At 46.2% G+C, this 15,543-nt stretch overlaps 2 protein-coding genes across 6 annotated transcripts in view; one reads left to right on the top strand and one right to left on the bottom strand.

Moving 5' to 3' along the window:
* Positions 1–15,543, top strand: part of SPTSSB (serine palmitoyltransferase small subunit B) — a 29,286-nt gene that overhangs the window by 252 nt on the left and 13,491 nt on the right. For 2 of the 5 annotated variants that reach the window (XM_025425456.3, XM_025425454.3), the window contains exon 2: positions 12,666–12,763. The gene's annotated coding sequence lies outside the window, so the exon portion shown is untranslated. Of the gene's footprint in view, positions 1–1,916; positions 2,371–12,665; positions 12,764–15,543 lie in introns of those variants that run through there. The other 3 variants (XM_025425455.3, XM_035710287.2, XM_025425453.3) reach the window with 3 other exon arrangements.
* Positions 206–2,516, bottom strand: LOC125754324 (basic proline-rich protein-like). Its single transcript, XM_049105784.1, has 3 exons — positions 2,341–2,516; positions 1,978–2,210; positions 206–1,488 (listed from the first exon to the last, which is right to left on the bottom strand). The coding sequence occupies exons 1-3, from the start codon at positions 2,514–2,516 to the stop codon at positions 206–208; spliced, it is 1,692 nt and encodes a 563-aa protein (XP_048961741.1).

Here is a 15,543-nt window from a genome sequence, read left to right as displayed (position 1 = left end):
GGCGCTTCAGCACCGTCAGCCCTGGTCGAGCATGTGCAGTGCTTCCTCCTTAAGTGGGGGGGGTGGGGGGGGGGGTGGGGGGATGGGGGGTGGGGGGATGAGGGGGTGCTGACTGGCAGGTGTTGCCCAAACGCTCATTAATCAAAGAGGCGCTGGGCGCGGGACGCCCCCTGGTCGTGGGCAGGCGGCGCCAGTCGCGGAGCAATCAGGGCTGGGGTCCTCCGGGGCCTGCTCGCGCCCGGCCGGCAGCCGCGGGGTGCATCGAGCCCCGCGTCCGCGGTGGGGAGGGGTCCGCGGCGCTCGGGAGGCGGGCCTCGGGGGGGCTGGGTGCTCCCCGCGGTGCGGAGGGGTCCTGGGGAGGGGTGCGGGGGGATGCTCCCCGCGGTGGGGAGGGGCCTGCGGCGTTCGGGGGCGGGCCTGGGGGGATGCTCCCCGCGGTGGGGAGGGGTCCGGGGGGGATGCTCCCCGCGGTGGGGAGGGGTCCGGGGGGATGCTCCCCGCGGTAAGGGAGGGGTCCGGGGGGATGCTCCCCGCGGTGGGGAGGGGTCCGGGGGGGATGCTCCCCGCGGTGGGGAGGGGTCCGGGGGGATGCTCCCCGCGGTAGGGGAGGGGTCCGGGGGGATGCCCCCCGCGGTGGGGAGGGGTCCGGGGGGATGCTCCCCGCGGTAGGGGAGGGGTCCGGGGGGATGCCCCCCGCGGTGGGGAGGGGTCCGGGGGGATGCCCCCCGCGGTAGGGGAGGGGTCCGGGGGGATGCTCCCCGCGGTGGGGAGGGGTCCGGGGGGGATGCTCCCCGCGGTAGGGGAGGGGTCCGGGGGGATGCTCCCCGCGGTAGGGGAGGGGTCCGGGGGGATGCTCCCCGCGGTAGGGGAGGGGTCCGGGGGGGATGCTCCCCGCGGTAGGGGAGGGGTCCGGGGGGATGCTCCCCGCGGTAGGGGAGGGGTCCGGGGGGATGCCCCCCGCGGTGGGGAGGGGTCCGGGGGGATGCTCCCCGCGGTAGGGGAGGGGTCCGGGGGGATGCTCCCCGCGGTAGGGGAGGGGTCCGGGGGGATGCTCCCCGCGGTGGGGAGGGGTCCGGGGGGGTTGCTCCCCGCGGTAGGGGAGGGGTCCGGGGGGGGATGCTCCCCGCGGTGCGGAGGGGTCCGGGGGGGATGGTCCCGCGGTGGGGAGGGGCCCGCGGCGCTCGGGGGCGGGCCTGGGGTCCCCCCGCGGGAAGATCCCGGGGAGCGGAGCGGAGCGAGCCTGCGCCGCCGGCCGCCGCCCGGCCCTCTCTCCCGGGTTGGCTCTCCTGCCGCAGTCGGGGCCCGAATGAACCCCCTTCTCGTGACGGAGCACACACGAGTTCCCGGCACGGTCCTTCCGTGTGCTCGCCCGGGGGAGCCCAGGGTTTCCGCGACGAACCTCGCAGCGGAGGGGCGGGGGGACGGCGGGGGGGGGGGCGGGGGGGCGGCGTTCCGCACGTTCAAAGGCACCCGAATTCGCTGCCGACGCTACAAGGGTTCACTTTCTTTGATTTTTTTTTTTTTTTCTTTTTCTGGACGACCACAGGCAGTGGGATGCCCGGAGCCCGCTGCCGGGTGGACCCCGCGGTCCCGCGCCGCGGCCGCCGCTTCGCCCCCTCGCCCGAGTCCGCAGACGGACGGATGCGGGGCGCAGGCTCCCCCCGCCCGGCGGCGCAGGCCCCGGCTGGAGCCCCGAGGCCCCCGCGCGCCCCGCGCCCCCCGCGCCCCCCGCGCCCCGCGCCGCCCGAGGACGCGCCCCCGTGCTGGAGCCGGGGCGCCCAGCCCGAGCGAGGGGGAGGACACCTCCCTCCCCTCCCCCGTCCCCGCCGCGGCTCGGGGTTTTGCTGCAGCAGCCGGAGGTGACAGCGGCGCCGGAGCCTCCTCCGTGGCTCCCGGAGCCCCGGCCCCCCGCCCCCCGCCCCCCGGCCTCGGGAAAGCGCCCCCTCCCGCGAGGCCGGTCCCCGCAGACGCGCTAACGAGCCGCAGGAAAGCCGGAGAAGATGTTGGAGCCGCTGGGCTGCCTTCCTCGGAGGACGAGCGCGGCCGCCCAGGACTGAGCGAGGCAGCGTGTGGGAAGTTGGGACCGTAGAGCCGGGCCCGGGAGGGGGGGAGCGGCGCGGCCGCAGGGCTCGGGGCGCAATCGCCGGGCGAGCGCGGGGCGCGCAAGTTGGCGTGGGAGTGCTCTGCTCTGGTCGATCATTAATCCCCGACTGGGCCCGGCGGAAGGGAGTTTTAGCAACAGTGCGGAGGGCGGGGCCGAACACCTAACTCCGGGGCTGCGGGGCGCCCGGCGCAGTGGGAAGCTCGCGCCGCCGGGGAGGAGCCAAGCTCGGTCCTCACCTAAGCCGCAGCGCCGTCCGCCCGCGGGAGGTAAGCATCTTCCCGAACCTGTGCTGGCACCTCCAGCGGCTTCGGGAGGCTACGGTCCCTGTCTCCGCCGGGGGTGGGGGTGGTGGTGGGGGGGGTGGATTAATCCTCGCCTCAGTGCAATTTATCAGCCTATTATTTAACTGCATTTTTGACATTTTAAGAATTGGATGGGTTTTTCCATTTGCCTTTGAGTGTCTGAGAAACTAAGGTTCCACTCAACAGAAGCCAAACTTTATTACCGCCACTTTCCCAGCCCAAAGGAGAGAGAATTACTCTGTGAATTACTTTCATTATTTGTCTTTTGTGTAGTTCAGCAACTATTCAGGGAAACATCTTTGGGGAGGCGCTTGGTTCCATTCGTAGTTCATCCTAGTTGTAGGGCCTTATATAATACTTTTTGCCCCCGAAGCGACTGTTTGAGGCCGTAGGACACACAAGTCAGCTGCCCCAAAAGCGAAGAATTTCCAACAAGGAGTTAAATATATTGTAACATTTTCTCGAGATTGTTAAGCAGTGTGTATTTTCCCAAAGATGCTTATGGGATCACCAGACTTCTTAACCCCGGGAGAAAGGACTAGTTAACTTTGCCATGGGGGTGGGAGGTGGGATATGAGGAATGGGAAGAAGAAGGTTTTAGATATGAGCAGAAGTTCTAGGGCTGTTTCAACTAAAGTGACACTCAACTGGTTGGCAATTAACATATATGAGTAGAGCCCGTGATTCAATAGAATTTGAAGAATTGTTAAATGTAAATCTTGGCCCGAAAACTACAGATAAATTGATCAGGGAAATTGGGAAAGTTGTCTTTCTAAAAGATGTAGTGGGTGTGGTCGTTCCTTTGAATTAATTACAAAATATATGGTCATTTTTGCCTGTGAACCTTTTAGATTAATGCATAAAACTGATGAGGTTTTAATAACTTAATTTTCACAGTTTAATTTTTCCTGTGTTTTTAAAGACAGGCATGATTTTGATAACTTTCAATGGCTGTGATGGCTTCGTACATAGATGACTAGAGCAATAATAAGCTCTCACATGACATGCACTGCCACCCTCATTATTCAAATATTTCTAGTCAACCATTTAATAACGATAAATTAAGAATAGTTTGTCAAACCAAATGTGTGAGCATTCTAGAATTTGACTGGATATAAAGTTAAAAGTCAACAGACCTCAACTACAATCAGTTTTCTTAATCCACTGTTTATAAATTTGCAAAATTTACTTTGATAAAAATTGCATTTCATAATTCTATATCTACTATGTCAGCATAAATTATTTTACCACTACGTATACAAAATGCAACATTTTCAAAAACAAAAAAGGGGGGGTGCCTGGGTGGCTCAGGCGGTTAAGCACCTGCCTTCAGCTCAGGTCATGATCCTGGGGAGTCTGCTTCTCTCTCTGCCCTCACCTGCTCATGCTCTCTCCCACATGCTCTCTCTCTCTCTCTCTCTAATAAATAAATAAAATCGTTTTTTAAAAGATACAACATTTTCATTAAAAACTATCCAAATAGAACTCAACTTCCAGAATAGTTGAATAAGGAGTTCCGTGAACCCACTCCGTAGCAAAACAACTGGTGAAAATTATAGATAAACAACTAGTTAGTCTCTGGAAATTGTCCTGACAAAATACAACAAATGATGAAAACTTTACTCAAGACAGTGCTACAATTCAGTAGGAATAGCAAGAGTGTGAGGCATTTGAGCCACAACCCACTTCTCTCTGCATACCCACCCCTCTCCAGCTAGGGGATAGTGCTCCACTCCCAGTGGGTGCAGCCAAGAGCACAGGGCTCCCTCTCAACTTAGAACCTAGCCTAGGGCCTATGGCATAACCCTGGAAAAAGCAGGCTACCATCATCTTATGTAGAAGCTCTCTTCTAATCAGGAGCAGGCAAGAGGTCTCAGGCTTTTCCTCCAACTATCCCCCATTCTTAAGGCATATGAAGAAAAATTCTACAACTAAAATATAAGCCATTCAAAAGTTAGCAAGGGAATCAAAGAGACATTTCTCCAAAGAAGACATACAAATGGTCAATCAACACATGAAAAAGTGCTTACTATCAGTAGTCACTAAGGAAATGAAGATCAAAAGCATAAGATATCATTTCACACCAACCAAAATGGCATAATAAAAAGACAGATAATAACACTCGTTGGAAAAGAGGTAGAGAGATTGGGATCATCATACATTGGTGGTGGGAATACAAAACAGTGAGTTGCTGTAGGAGATAGTTTAGTAGTTCCTCAAAAAGTTGAACATAGAGTTACCATATAACCGAGCCATCCCACTCCTAGCTGTACATCCGAGAGAATGAGAACGTATGTCCATGTAAGAACTTGTATACAAATGTTCACAGCAGCATTACTCACAATAGCCAAAAAGTGAAAACAATCTAGGTGCTCATTGACTGATAAATGGAGAGATAAAATGTGATATGGAATGGCACAGTGGAATATTATTCAGCAATGAAAAGGAATGAAGGACTGGTACTTGCTGCAGCATCGATGAACATTGAAAACATGCCAAGTGGAAGAAGACCATATATTGTATGATTCCATGTTTGTAACACATCAAAAATAGGCAAACCTATAGGGACAGAAAAAAAGGATGGAGTTGTGTAGGAAAGGCGAGCGACTGTTAAGGGTAGAGGTGTCTTGTTGGGGTGATGTTTATATCACTGTGAGTAAACTAAAGACCATTGAATTATGTACTTTAAATGGGTGGATTATATCTCAATAAAGCTGGTTCTTAAGAATAAATTAGCCAAGATATTAAAAGAACAGACGGATTTAGAACTTGGAGTTCATGAATCCCCATACACCACCAGACCGATGGTTCACATGAAGCTTTTCCCCAAGGGCCACACTGAAATATATGAAATAATTAAGAGCGGCACAGGTGTCACACAGCTATGTGATTTGCTCGTGTTTACACGCCCACCCAGGCTTTCCTCTGTTGAGAAATGAATCAAATGTAGGGGCGTCTGGGTGGCTCAGTCAGTTGGGCGTCAGCCTCTTGATTTCGACTCACGTTATGATCTCAGGATCCAGCCCCAAGTCCAGCTCATGCTGGGTGTGGAGCCTGCTTAAAATTCTCTCTCTCCCTCTCCCTCTGCATGTGCACTTGCTCTCTCTCCCTCTCAAAAAAAAAAAAAAAAAAAAAAAAAGGAAAGAAGTCAAATGTCATTAATGTAGTCTTCTGGAGAACTGGCTTGTAAGTGCCTTATTATCTTTTAGGACTCACCAATTTACTATGTTAATTTAAGCTCAGTGAGGCCAGCTGTTCCTTTGACTTCTAGATAACTCTAGTCCTTTATCAGTTCTTCAGGTCAGTTGTTGAAAGAGGCCACAATAAGTGAGAGAAGGAGGCTACCTAAATCTCACCCAAAAGTGAAATTTGCCACTCAGATGAGCCCAGTTTCACTTACACTAGATCGGCCCCATATGTAGGAGTGTCAGGGGAAAGGAAGAGCTGGACTAGCCACTATGGTCCTCAGGGTACACTGATATGTCACGGCTGGAAAGCATCTCCTGTGATTATGACAGTCTCAAATACAGGAGAAGATCTCCAATAATTAATATGCTCTTCTATTCATCTTTTGTGTTTTGTGTTCCCAAAAACTGCCAATCCTGTAGTAAGAACCAAGAATTGGATGATAGTGCTTTGTCTAGAAATAAGAATATAAGATTAGTGAGTCTCTGAGTTTAATGGGGCTGGTAAGCAACGCCTAAACTTGCTGCTAGAAATGGTCATGAGTGCACTGAGCCAAACCATACCCTTTGCTTTAGGGATTCAAGTAAGCCTGCCTGCATCAGGAAAACTCAGAATTTTCTCTGCTCATCAACACAGGCTTATCCTTCTATGTACATGTTTACAAGAGCTTACCATGCTGACGAACATGGGTTCCAGGTGGCTTTTGACCAGCAAGACTTTTGTAAAGTTCTCACTGTCCTATTTTATCCAATTAGAAGATTTATACAAAATAATGTTTAATGTCCAACCAGTTGATTATAAATTAAATACATGTAAAGAAAAGCTTGATCACAGTTATTATTTATTAATATTGCTTTGGTCAGGATTAATAATTCATTTATCCAAGAGATATTTATCGTGCAAGTATCCTGTGCCGGAACAACTCTACGCCCTGAATGAGTGATAAAATAAGCTCCCTTGAGGAGCTTAAACTCTAGGGGGACATCGACCATTTAAAGAATGATTGAAAAAAAAATTATTGTAATAAGTGAATTACAGTGTATGGTAGGAGATGAGGGCTCTAGAGAAAAATCAAGCAGGGAAGGGAATGAGGTACAGTTTTAAACTGTGGCACCAAGCGAGGAAGTAAAATTATGTAATTAGATAATGTGAAGATGGTGTGCAAACCTGGCCATGTGTCTCTGAGCTAGACCATGAGGAGTACTGGCCCCTTGGGAGTCGTGGTTTCCTCTACCCCTCAGCAGTATTTTGCTACCTCGGATTTGCTGCTGTTTTGCTAAGGAAAATATTAGCCTTGTGGAAGAGATAGCTTAATACCTGCTCCAAAGAACTATAACCCAAATAAAACACCACCTTATGATAACAAAAAGTCTTGTTGAGGGAAATCATTAGCCTGGAGTTTCGGTTTTCTTTTGCCCCTCTCTCTTGCTTCGCCCTGGATTCCTATAGTCTGCCAGAGGACTGTGTGGTAAATAATTAAGAACTGCTTTCCCAAAGTTAACATCTTTTTGAAGAGTGAGAGAGGAGGGGGGAGAGGTTGAGAGGAAGAAGACTTTCCAGGTCTTGGAAAGGAGAAGGGAGAACAGAGCAAGGAATCCCACAGAGCACTCGAAAAAGGGGGGGGGAGCAGAGTCTCCACTTTTCCTGGACCGTCCCAGAACCTCTGTTCAAGGCACCTGTTTTAAGAGACACCTGAAGACACATTGTTCTAGTAAAATGCAATGGGGGTGGCAGCTTTCCTGGAATAGAGCTTTTAGAAAATGGCTTAAAAGGGAAAAGGGACTTGATTTTGTTTTTAAGATTTTATTTATTTATTTGACAGAGAGAGAGAGTGAGAGCATGAGAAGGGGGAGCAGCAGAGGGAGAGGGAGAAGCAGACTCCCCGCTGAGCAGGGGGGCCCAATGCGGGGCTCGATCCCAGGACCCTGGATCATGACCTGAGACGAAGGCAGGTGCTTAACCGATTGAGCCACCCAGGGACTTGGGGACTTGATTTTTTTTTAAGTCAAAAAAGAGCATTTATTTCACGCACAGAGTAGAGAAGCATTTAAGCATGTTCAGAGTGAAGTTAGAAATAAGTCAAAAAAAAAAAAAGAAATAAGCAAAAGACTCGCTGTTATAATGGGGTTACTATGGAGTATTAGAATTCTAATTGATTTATTCCACAGATATTAATTGAGCGCTCACTGTGTGCCAGGCACTGGGGGAACAGTAGAGAGGAAGGCCTTGCTTCAAAGACCTTCCTTTGTAGAGGTTACATTATATGCCTTTTGCTACAAAATAGTTGAAGCACACAGTGATGAGGGTGAGAACTTCTTGACCTGCCTGTCCTGACACAGATGGGGTTAGAGTCTCCTTCCATGCCCCAGAGTACCCTATGCTTCCCTGTCATAGCCCTTACCACACTGTGTGGGGATGCTAGCATAACTGTCCTTTCTCCTCCCTAGAAAGTGGCTAGAGGCCAGTGAACATGTCAGTCTTATTCATAGTTTACATCTCTAGTACATTGTTTTAAAAGATGTATTTATTTGTGTGTGTGTGTGTGTGTGTGTGTGTGTGTGTGTAGCACAGGGTGGGGCAGAGGGAGGGAGAGAATCTCAAGCAGACTCCATGCTCAGCATGGAGTCCCACACGGGGCTCGATCTCACGAGGTGGACGCTTAACTGACTAAGCCACCCAGGTGCTCCTCTCTATACATGTTGGATGAATATTTGATTGGATGGATGGATGGATGGATGGATGGATGGATGGATGGATGGACGGACGGACGGACGGACAGGTAGATGAATGATTTGTTAGGTTAAGATCAAAGTTCTTTGCATAGATAGGCAGTCTGGCAGAGTGGTTAAGAGCTGTGTACCCTACATTAGTTGTGAGACTTTGGGTCAGCTTTTAAATTTCTCATGTTAGGGGCTCCTGGGTGGCTTCATTGGTGGAGCGTCCAGCTCTTGATTTTGGCTCAGATCATGATCATGGGGTCTGGAGATCGAGCCCTGCCTTGGGCTCCACACTCAGTGGAGAGTCTACTTCTCTCCCTCCTACTCTGCCCTCCCCCTGCTCACATCGTCTCTCTCTCTCTCAAATAAATAAATCCTTAAAAAATAAAAATAAATAAATTTCCCATTGTCTCAGCTTCCTTATTTACAAAACAGTTATAGAAATAGTGCCTCCTGGGCAGCCCGGCTGGCTCAGCAGTTTAGCATCGCCTTCAGCCCAGGGCCTGATCCTAGAGACCCGGGATCAGGTCCCACACTGGGCTCCCTCCATGGAGCCTGCTTGTCCCTCTGCCTGTGTCTCTGCCTCTCTCTGTGTTTCTCATGAATAAATAAATACAATCTTTAAAAAAAAAAAAAGAAATAGTGCCTCCACTATAGTGTTAAATGAACTACATAAGGTAATACGTATAAAGCAGTTAGCAAAGTTCTGGGACATAAGTCATTCGATGAGTACTCTACGCTATTATTGCCCATACAGAATGGCAGTTATCTGGGGGACAATTTGCTATTCAAACATTGCATCCCTGCCCTTTCAGCTGCATTATAAGATCAAAGGGTGTCAATTAGGAATTCCTAGCTAACATTATCATTTTGAGTTCAAGATCTCAGAAAAGATTAAAAAGAGAATTTGGGAATTAATATAAGTAGGATATTGAGCAAGAAAATTAAACAGACTAGAAAAAGAAAGAAGTTCAGGATGGCATGTCCAAAGCAACTTTTCTGGAGCAGTAATAACCTCTTCTGCTGTCACACCCAGACCACCCCTTCAGAGAGCCAAAGTACCAGGACATCCCTCTTCTGGAACATGCTCGTGCCTCATAGAATGTCATGCCCCTTAGGTATTAATAAATGTTCACTGATGCAAAAGAAAGAAAAGTGAAAAAGAATTTATTTGAAGTTGAGTCTTATCCAAACCTAAGAGTGTTCTAGTATCCTTTTCATTTCTCTTGCAAATTGAATAATCTTTTTGTGAGAGACCTTTGGTCAGAATTATCATAGCACCTCCTCACAGGTAGTTCCTTATTACCTTCTGAATGAGACCAGATGCCTACCTGTGACCAACCTATGGAAAAGATACTTTCTCTACTCCACAAGGGAGATCTTGGTCCTTAAATTTTTTATAAGATGTTTCATTGCCTAAAATTTTAAACGAAATTTTAAAAAATCAATTGGGCTGGCCTAGTTCTGGTTTTGATAGGCAGGAAAATCAGGTTATAATTTAGGACAAAGGAGTTGTTGCACAGGTTTCCTCCATTTAGTAGAAAACAAACATTTGAGGCAAACACAAGAGAGGTGATATGGTACCCCTGTGACCTTTGGAGTGGATTCTTTCTCCTAGACTCATGGAAATCACCATTTTACCCACTTACATCATATGTCTCCGAAGGATTCAGTAGAATCACCTGAAAGGAATCTCTTCTAAGAAGAAATAAAATGCATGTGGAAAATAAAAGGAACAAATAATAGTTGTGATAAAAGTTACTCTGAGCCCTTACTAAGACCAGGCACGGTTAAGAATCCTTTACCAATGTGCTGTGTCATCTTCACAGCAACACAGAAATAATCATCACTGTGTTACTGACAACATAACTGATGTTCCCAGAGGTTAAACAACATCCTGAATATCACAGAGTAGCCAGCTCCAGCTTGCCAATTTCAAAATCCACACTTTTATTACAACCAAAAATAATAATAATAATGAAGCAAATCATTCTCCAGTGGGATATTGAATTCTGTTGTGGAAATAGGATCTCAGATTTGATGAAATCTTAGTAATTTCTTCTTAAAACCTTCCTGCTGACTGATAGCAACTCTGAGAAGGTGTGGTCCAGTCTCTGCTTGAACAGTTTCTCTAATGGAAATTTCACTACTTCAACCAGGCAATCATTTTCCCTTTATATAGCTCTTATTATTTAAAGTTTTTCCTGAGATTTGCCTCTGGAAACAATAAAACAATTCCAACCCTTCACTTGCGTGACTGCCTGTAACACCACTTTCAGATCTTTTAAGACCTCCAAGGTACATTTCTCTCCTCAAATCTTCTCTTAACATTGCCCTTGAAAACCTTCCAGACTTTTCTCCTTCTAGCTTCCTTTGGATATACTTAACCTATTGGAGAAACTGCTTTAACAGCTGGAAGAAGGATGCTAATCAAAGCCAAGGGCTATAGCCCCCTTCTGTCGTCTGTGGTACAGTCTTCCTATAAATATATAAGAATACTGGCACTGTGGTCTGAATGTTTTCTCCCAAGACCATGTTGAATCTGAACCCCCAAAGTGATGGTATTAGGAGGTGGGGGGCCTTCAGGAGGTACATAGTTGATGAGGATGGAGCCTCTTCATGAATGAGATTAGTGTTCTAGAGGGGCTCCAGAGAGATCTCTTGCCCCTTCCACCATGTGAGGACACAGTAGAACATGCTGGCTGTTAACCAGGAAGAGGGCCTTCACCAGAATGATAGTGATGCTGGCTGGCATCTTGGTCTTGGACTTCTTAGTCTCCAGAACTATAAGAAATAAATTACTATTATTTATAAGTACCCAGTTTGTAGTATTCTGTTACAACAGCCCAAGTTGACTGAGACAATTAGATCACTTATTTATTTGTCCAACATTTCCCAACATTAATGGCTCATAATGAACTTGAAGTCAAATTAAGTTCTTTAGTCTTTTTTTTTTTTTTTTTTTTTTTTACTAGAACTGATCATAGGCCACATTTTCCCCCATCTGACCCTTGAACAATTAACTTTTTGAATTGAAGAAGCAAGGCTTCAATTTAGGTAAAACTTCAATTTAGGTAAAACCCTTAAAGTTTTACCATACCTGGAACCCTGTAATCTGCTAAGTCTCTTATAACTCCACCCTATAACTTGGGCTTACCTGCAAATGTGATCATGCATAATTTCTATGACTTAATTCAGATGGACAAAAATGCTACGGTGGTCAGGACAGAATGCAGGCCTGTGAGCCTCACCACTAAAGACCCACTCCCCAACTTTACGATGCTTTACCAATTATGAAGCACTTTCGCAATCATTTCACTTGAATTCTTACAAGTACCCTGTAAATCAGATACTATTGTCATTCTATATGTGAGGACACGAATTCAGAAAGACTATCTGACTTGCCTAATGTGACACAGCTAATAAATGACAAAATAGGAAAAAGCCTTAGGGCTTCTGTTTCCAGTGCCTTTTCAAAAACAGATTTTTCATTTTTTCCCCCACCTTCCTACCTTGTTAGAAGTGAAAACCCTTCTCTCTGTAGCGTTCCAGCTGTTGTCTCTAAATCTCAGGTCGAATTTGTAGGTTTTCAGGATGGTTTGAAAGTAATCTAGGTAAGTTGGTGGGGACAGGTGAGTTGAGGACCCCTACTCCTCTGCCATCTTGCCCTGCCCCCCCCCAATTTTTCATATTTTTTTAAAGATTTTATTTATTTATTCATGAGAGACACACAGAGAGAGGCAGAGACACAAGCTGAGGGAGAAGCAGGCTCCCCATGAGGAGCCTGTTGTGGGACTCGATCCCAGGACCCTGGGATTACGACCTGAGCCAAAGGCAGATGCCGCTCAACCACAGAGCCATTCAGATGTCCCCAAAACAGATTTTTAAATACAATGACTAGCGTAATATCTTTTTCCCTTTTCTCCCCTGCCATGGATATCAACAAAGACTAATTAAAATCAAAGAAATTTTTCTACAAACAAAATCTCACTTAAAACCCACTCTATAAAACAGATTAAAAGCTGGCTGTTCTAATAGAAATGAGGTGCAAGACTCTCAGCCTCCATCTCTGTCCCACTTGAGGCCTCCCCTCAACCCTACTGTAGATGGTAACTGGCACCTCATAGTCTTCCACGTACATTCAGAAGTCACTAGCCAATGGCATGTTTTCAAACTGTACCCTTCTCTGAAAACAATTTTAAAAATATGACTAACTTGTCATACCTTGTTTTCATAATATATTCTAGAATTTTGTGGGAGATATCCATTTAAGAGTTTTAATAATCTTTTACATGGAACAGATTTGTTTTAAAGTTTGAAGGCAACTTTGGGTTAATTCAAATCTTTATTTCACAGATGAAGAAACAGCAACCCAGAGAAGAGAAGTAACCCACCACAGGATCATTCCACAGAGGCACAAGGATAAGAACCCAGATCTGGACTCTCCTTGGCAGGTACATTCTTCTAATTATATCATAGAATCTCACTTTTAGAAATCTGACTCTTTTGATGGCAAGATGACATCTTTAACAACACGGAGCTTCTGGGTCTCACTTAAGCAACCAACAAACGTTATACCCTTGATATTATAATGGCATTTAAGATGATATGAAGGAATAAAATGTGGCAATTACTTGAACCAGCGGTTCTTAGCTTACAGACATCACAGGCTCCTTTGAAGTGTGTGCAGAAAAATGTTTATGCACAATTTGCAAGCATCTCAAGAGGTTTATAGATGCAACCTACCACCAAGTGCTTGGCCTCCAGGTTAAGAAGCTCTGGCCAAGCCCAGTACAAGTGCCAGGGTCAGGACTGCATAGTGCCAGCTCCTTTCTTATTTATGGGTCTGCTGGTTAAAGGCTGCTTCTGTTTCAGCATCCTTCATCTTTTATTTAAATGGAGCAGCATCTTATCCTAGAAGACCTTTGATACAAGAGAGCACTAAATGTTTTAATAAGTATTTAATTAACCAGATGGGACATACTGAGAAATATGATAAAATGAAAACAGTTCTCTTTCAAAAACGTTAGCAGCGAAAGTGAGGTTGATCCGTGCTTTTAATAGGACATTCATTTTCTTTCTGTTTCTTTTATTTTGAAGAAAGTAAGAAAAAGTAAATAAAATGAAAAAAACCTAGAATACCACTAATTGCCTGACCACTTTGATGAACTCTGTGGTAAATGGGAAAAGGAGCAGGAGTGGGGACAAAAAGAAACAGACTTATCTTCCAAATTGATTGTTTCTTAATCCTTCTCTTTGTCACAATGTCTTAAGAGATTTATGGTTCTGAAATGGTTGGCAAAAATGTCTTCACTTCAAAATAGTTTGGGAAGCTCCAGTATTACATTGAAGTTACTGATAATGAGGCCTGAATTTTACGGATTCAAAAACATGCATTGGATACTTAGCGTTTGTAAGCACCGTCATGGGAGGCAAGTATGGCAGTGATAGAAAGATCACCTGGAGTGAGAATCCTGGGGCTGAGTCCCCGTGTTGTTTCGTCTTTGGCTTTTGCCAATGGGCGAGGTACAAAAAGTTAATGAACTTCAGTTTTCTCATCTTTAAAATGAAGTGATATTTTTTTATCTCCTTTAGGACAGCCACAGCAGAATTGAATAAACATACTAAAGAAGAATATCTCTAAAAGGGCCTCTAATTGAATAAAGTTCAGATGCCTTGTCTTAAAGATGAGATCATTCTGAAAAAAAAAAAAAATGAGCTCATTCTGTTAACCTATACCTGGTATTCATAGCTCAGGCTACGATTAGTAGTATTGATAGAGTGTGCAGCGTGTAGTCACGTAGTGTGTAAAACAATGTATAGTAACCATAACAGTTAATATCATTTAGCTCTTCCTATGTATTATTGCAAATACCTTACACATTTTAATCTTTCCAGAAATCTTATGAATGAAGTTCTGTTATGCCTAATTCCCATTTGAGGAAACTGAGTCAGGTGGTTGAGTAACTTAGCCAGGGCCAAACCCAGACCTGATCCAGGGCCAGAGCTCATCACTACTCAGCACACACACCACCTCTTGGGAAGATTCTCACCCAGCTCCCCATGTGCTTAATGTTATTTCTGTTGCCTAAAGAGACTTCCACATTATAAAATTCTAGTGTTTTTAGAGATCTGAATTTGTTTCCTAGGGCTGGTATAACAAAGCGCTACAACATTGGTGGCTTAGAACAAGAGAAATGTATGCTCTGATAGCTCTGGAGGCTGGAAGTCTGAAATTGACGTTAGCAGGACCACGCTCCCTCCAAAGTTTTAGGAGAAACTTTTCTTCTGCACCTCCCTTGCCAGGATTCATAACTTAATTATAGCTACAAAGACTTTTCCCACATAAGGTCAAATTCACAAGTTCCAAGATGTGGACATATCTCTTTGGGATCCACCGTTCACCCTATTATGATATCTTTTCTTTTTTAAAGATTTTATTTATTTATTCATGAGAGATAGAGTGAGAGAGAGGCAGAGACACAGGCAGAGGGAGAAGCAGGCTCCATGCAGGGCGCCTGACATGGGACTCCATCCCAGGTCCCCAGGATCATACCCTGGGCTGAAGGCGGTGCTAAACCGCAGAGCCACCCAGGCTGCCCCCTATTACGATATCTTAATTGAAAAACACTATGTCTTGGGAGATTCCCTCTGGTATTCTTTTTTTTTTTTTTAATTTTATTTATTTATTTATTTATGAGGGACACAGAGAGCTAGGCAGAGACATAGGCAGAGGGAGAAGCAGGTGCCCTGCAAGGAGCCTGATGCGGGACTGAATCCTGGGATCACACCCTGAGCCTAAGACAGATGCTCAACCACTGAGCCACCCAGGTGCCCCTCCCTCTGGTATTCTTGACCAACAAACCCACATTTATTCAAAGACGGAAAAGAACATTTTATCTCACCCAATTTAGGCCTATAGTTAAATTGGTTATAAAATCTGCTGGCTGATTAAGAAATGACAAATACCCACCATTTGCTTCAACATGGATGGAACTGGAGGGTATTATGCTGAGTGAAATAAGTCTATTGGAAAAGGACAAACATTATATGGTCTCATTCATTTGGGGAATATAAAAATTAGTGAAAGGGAATAAAGGGAAAGAAGAGAAAATGAGTGAAAATATCAGTGAGGGTGACAAAACATGAGAGACACCTAACTGGGAAATGAACAAGGGGTGGTAGAAAGGGAGATGGGTGGGGAGTGGGGGTGACTGGGTGATGGGCACTGAGG

The sequence above is a fragment of the Canis lupus genome, chromosome 34, assembly GCF_003254725.2.
Source record: "Canis lupus dingo isolate Sandy chromosome 34, ASM325472v2, whole genome shotgun sequence".
NCBI lineage: Eukaryota > Metazoa > Chordata > Mammalia > Carnivora > Canidae > Canis > Canis lupus.
Note: the sequence above shows the minus strand (reverse complement) of the source record. Positions and strands in the feature narration are given on the sequence as shown.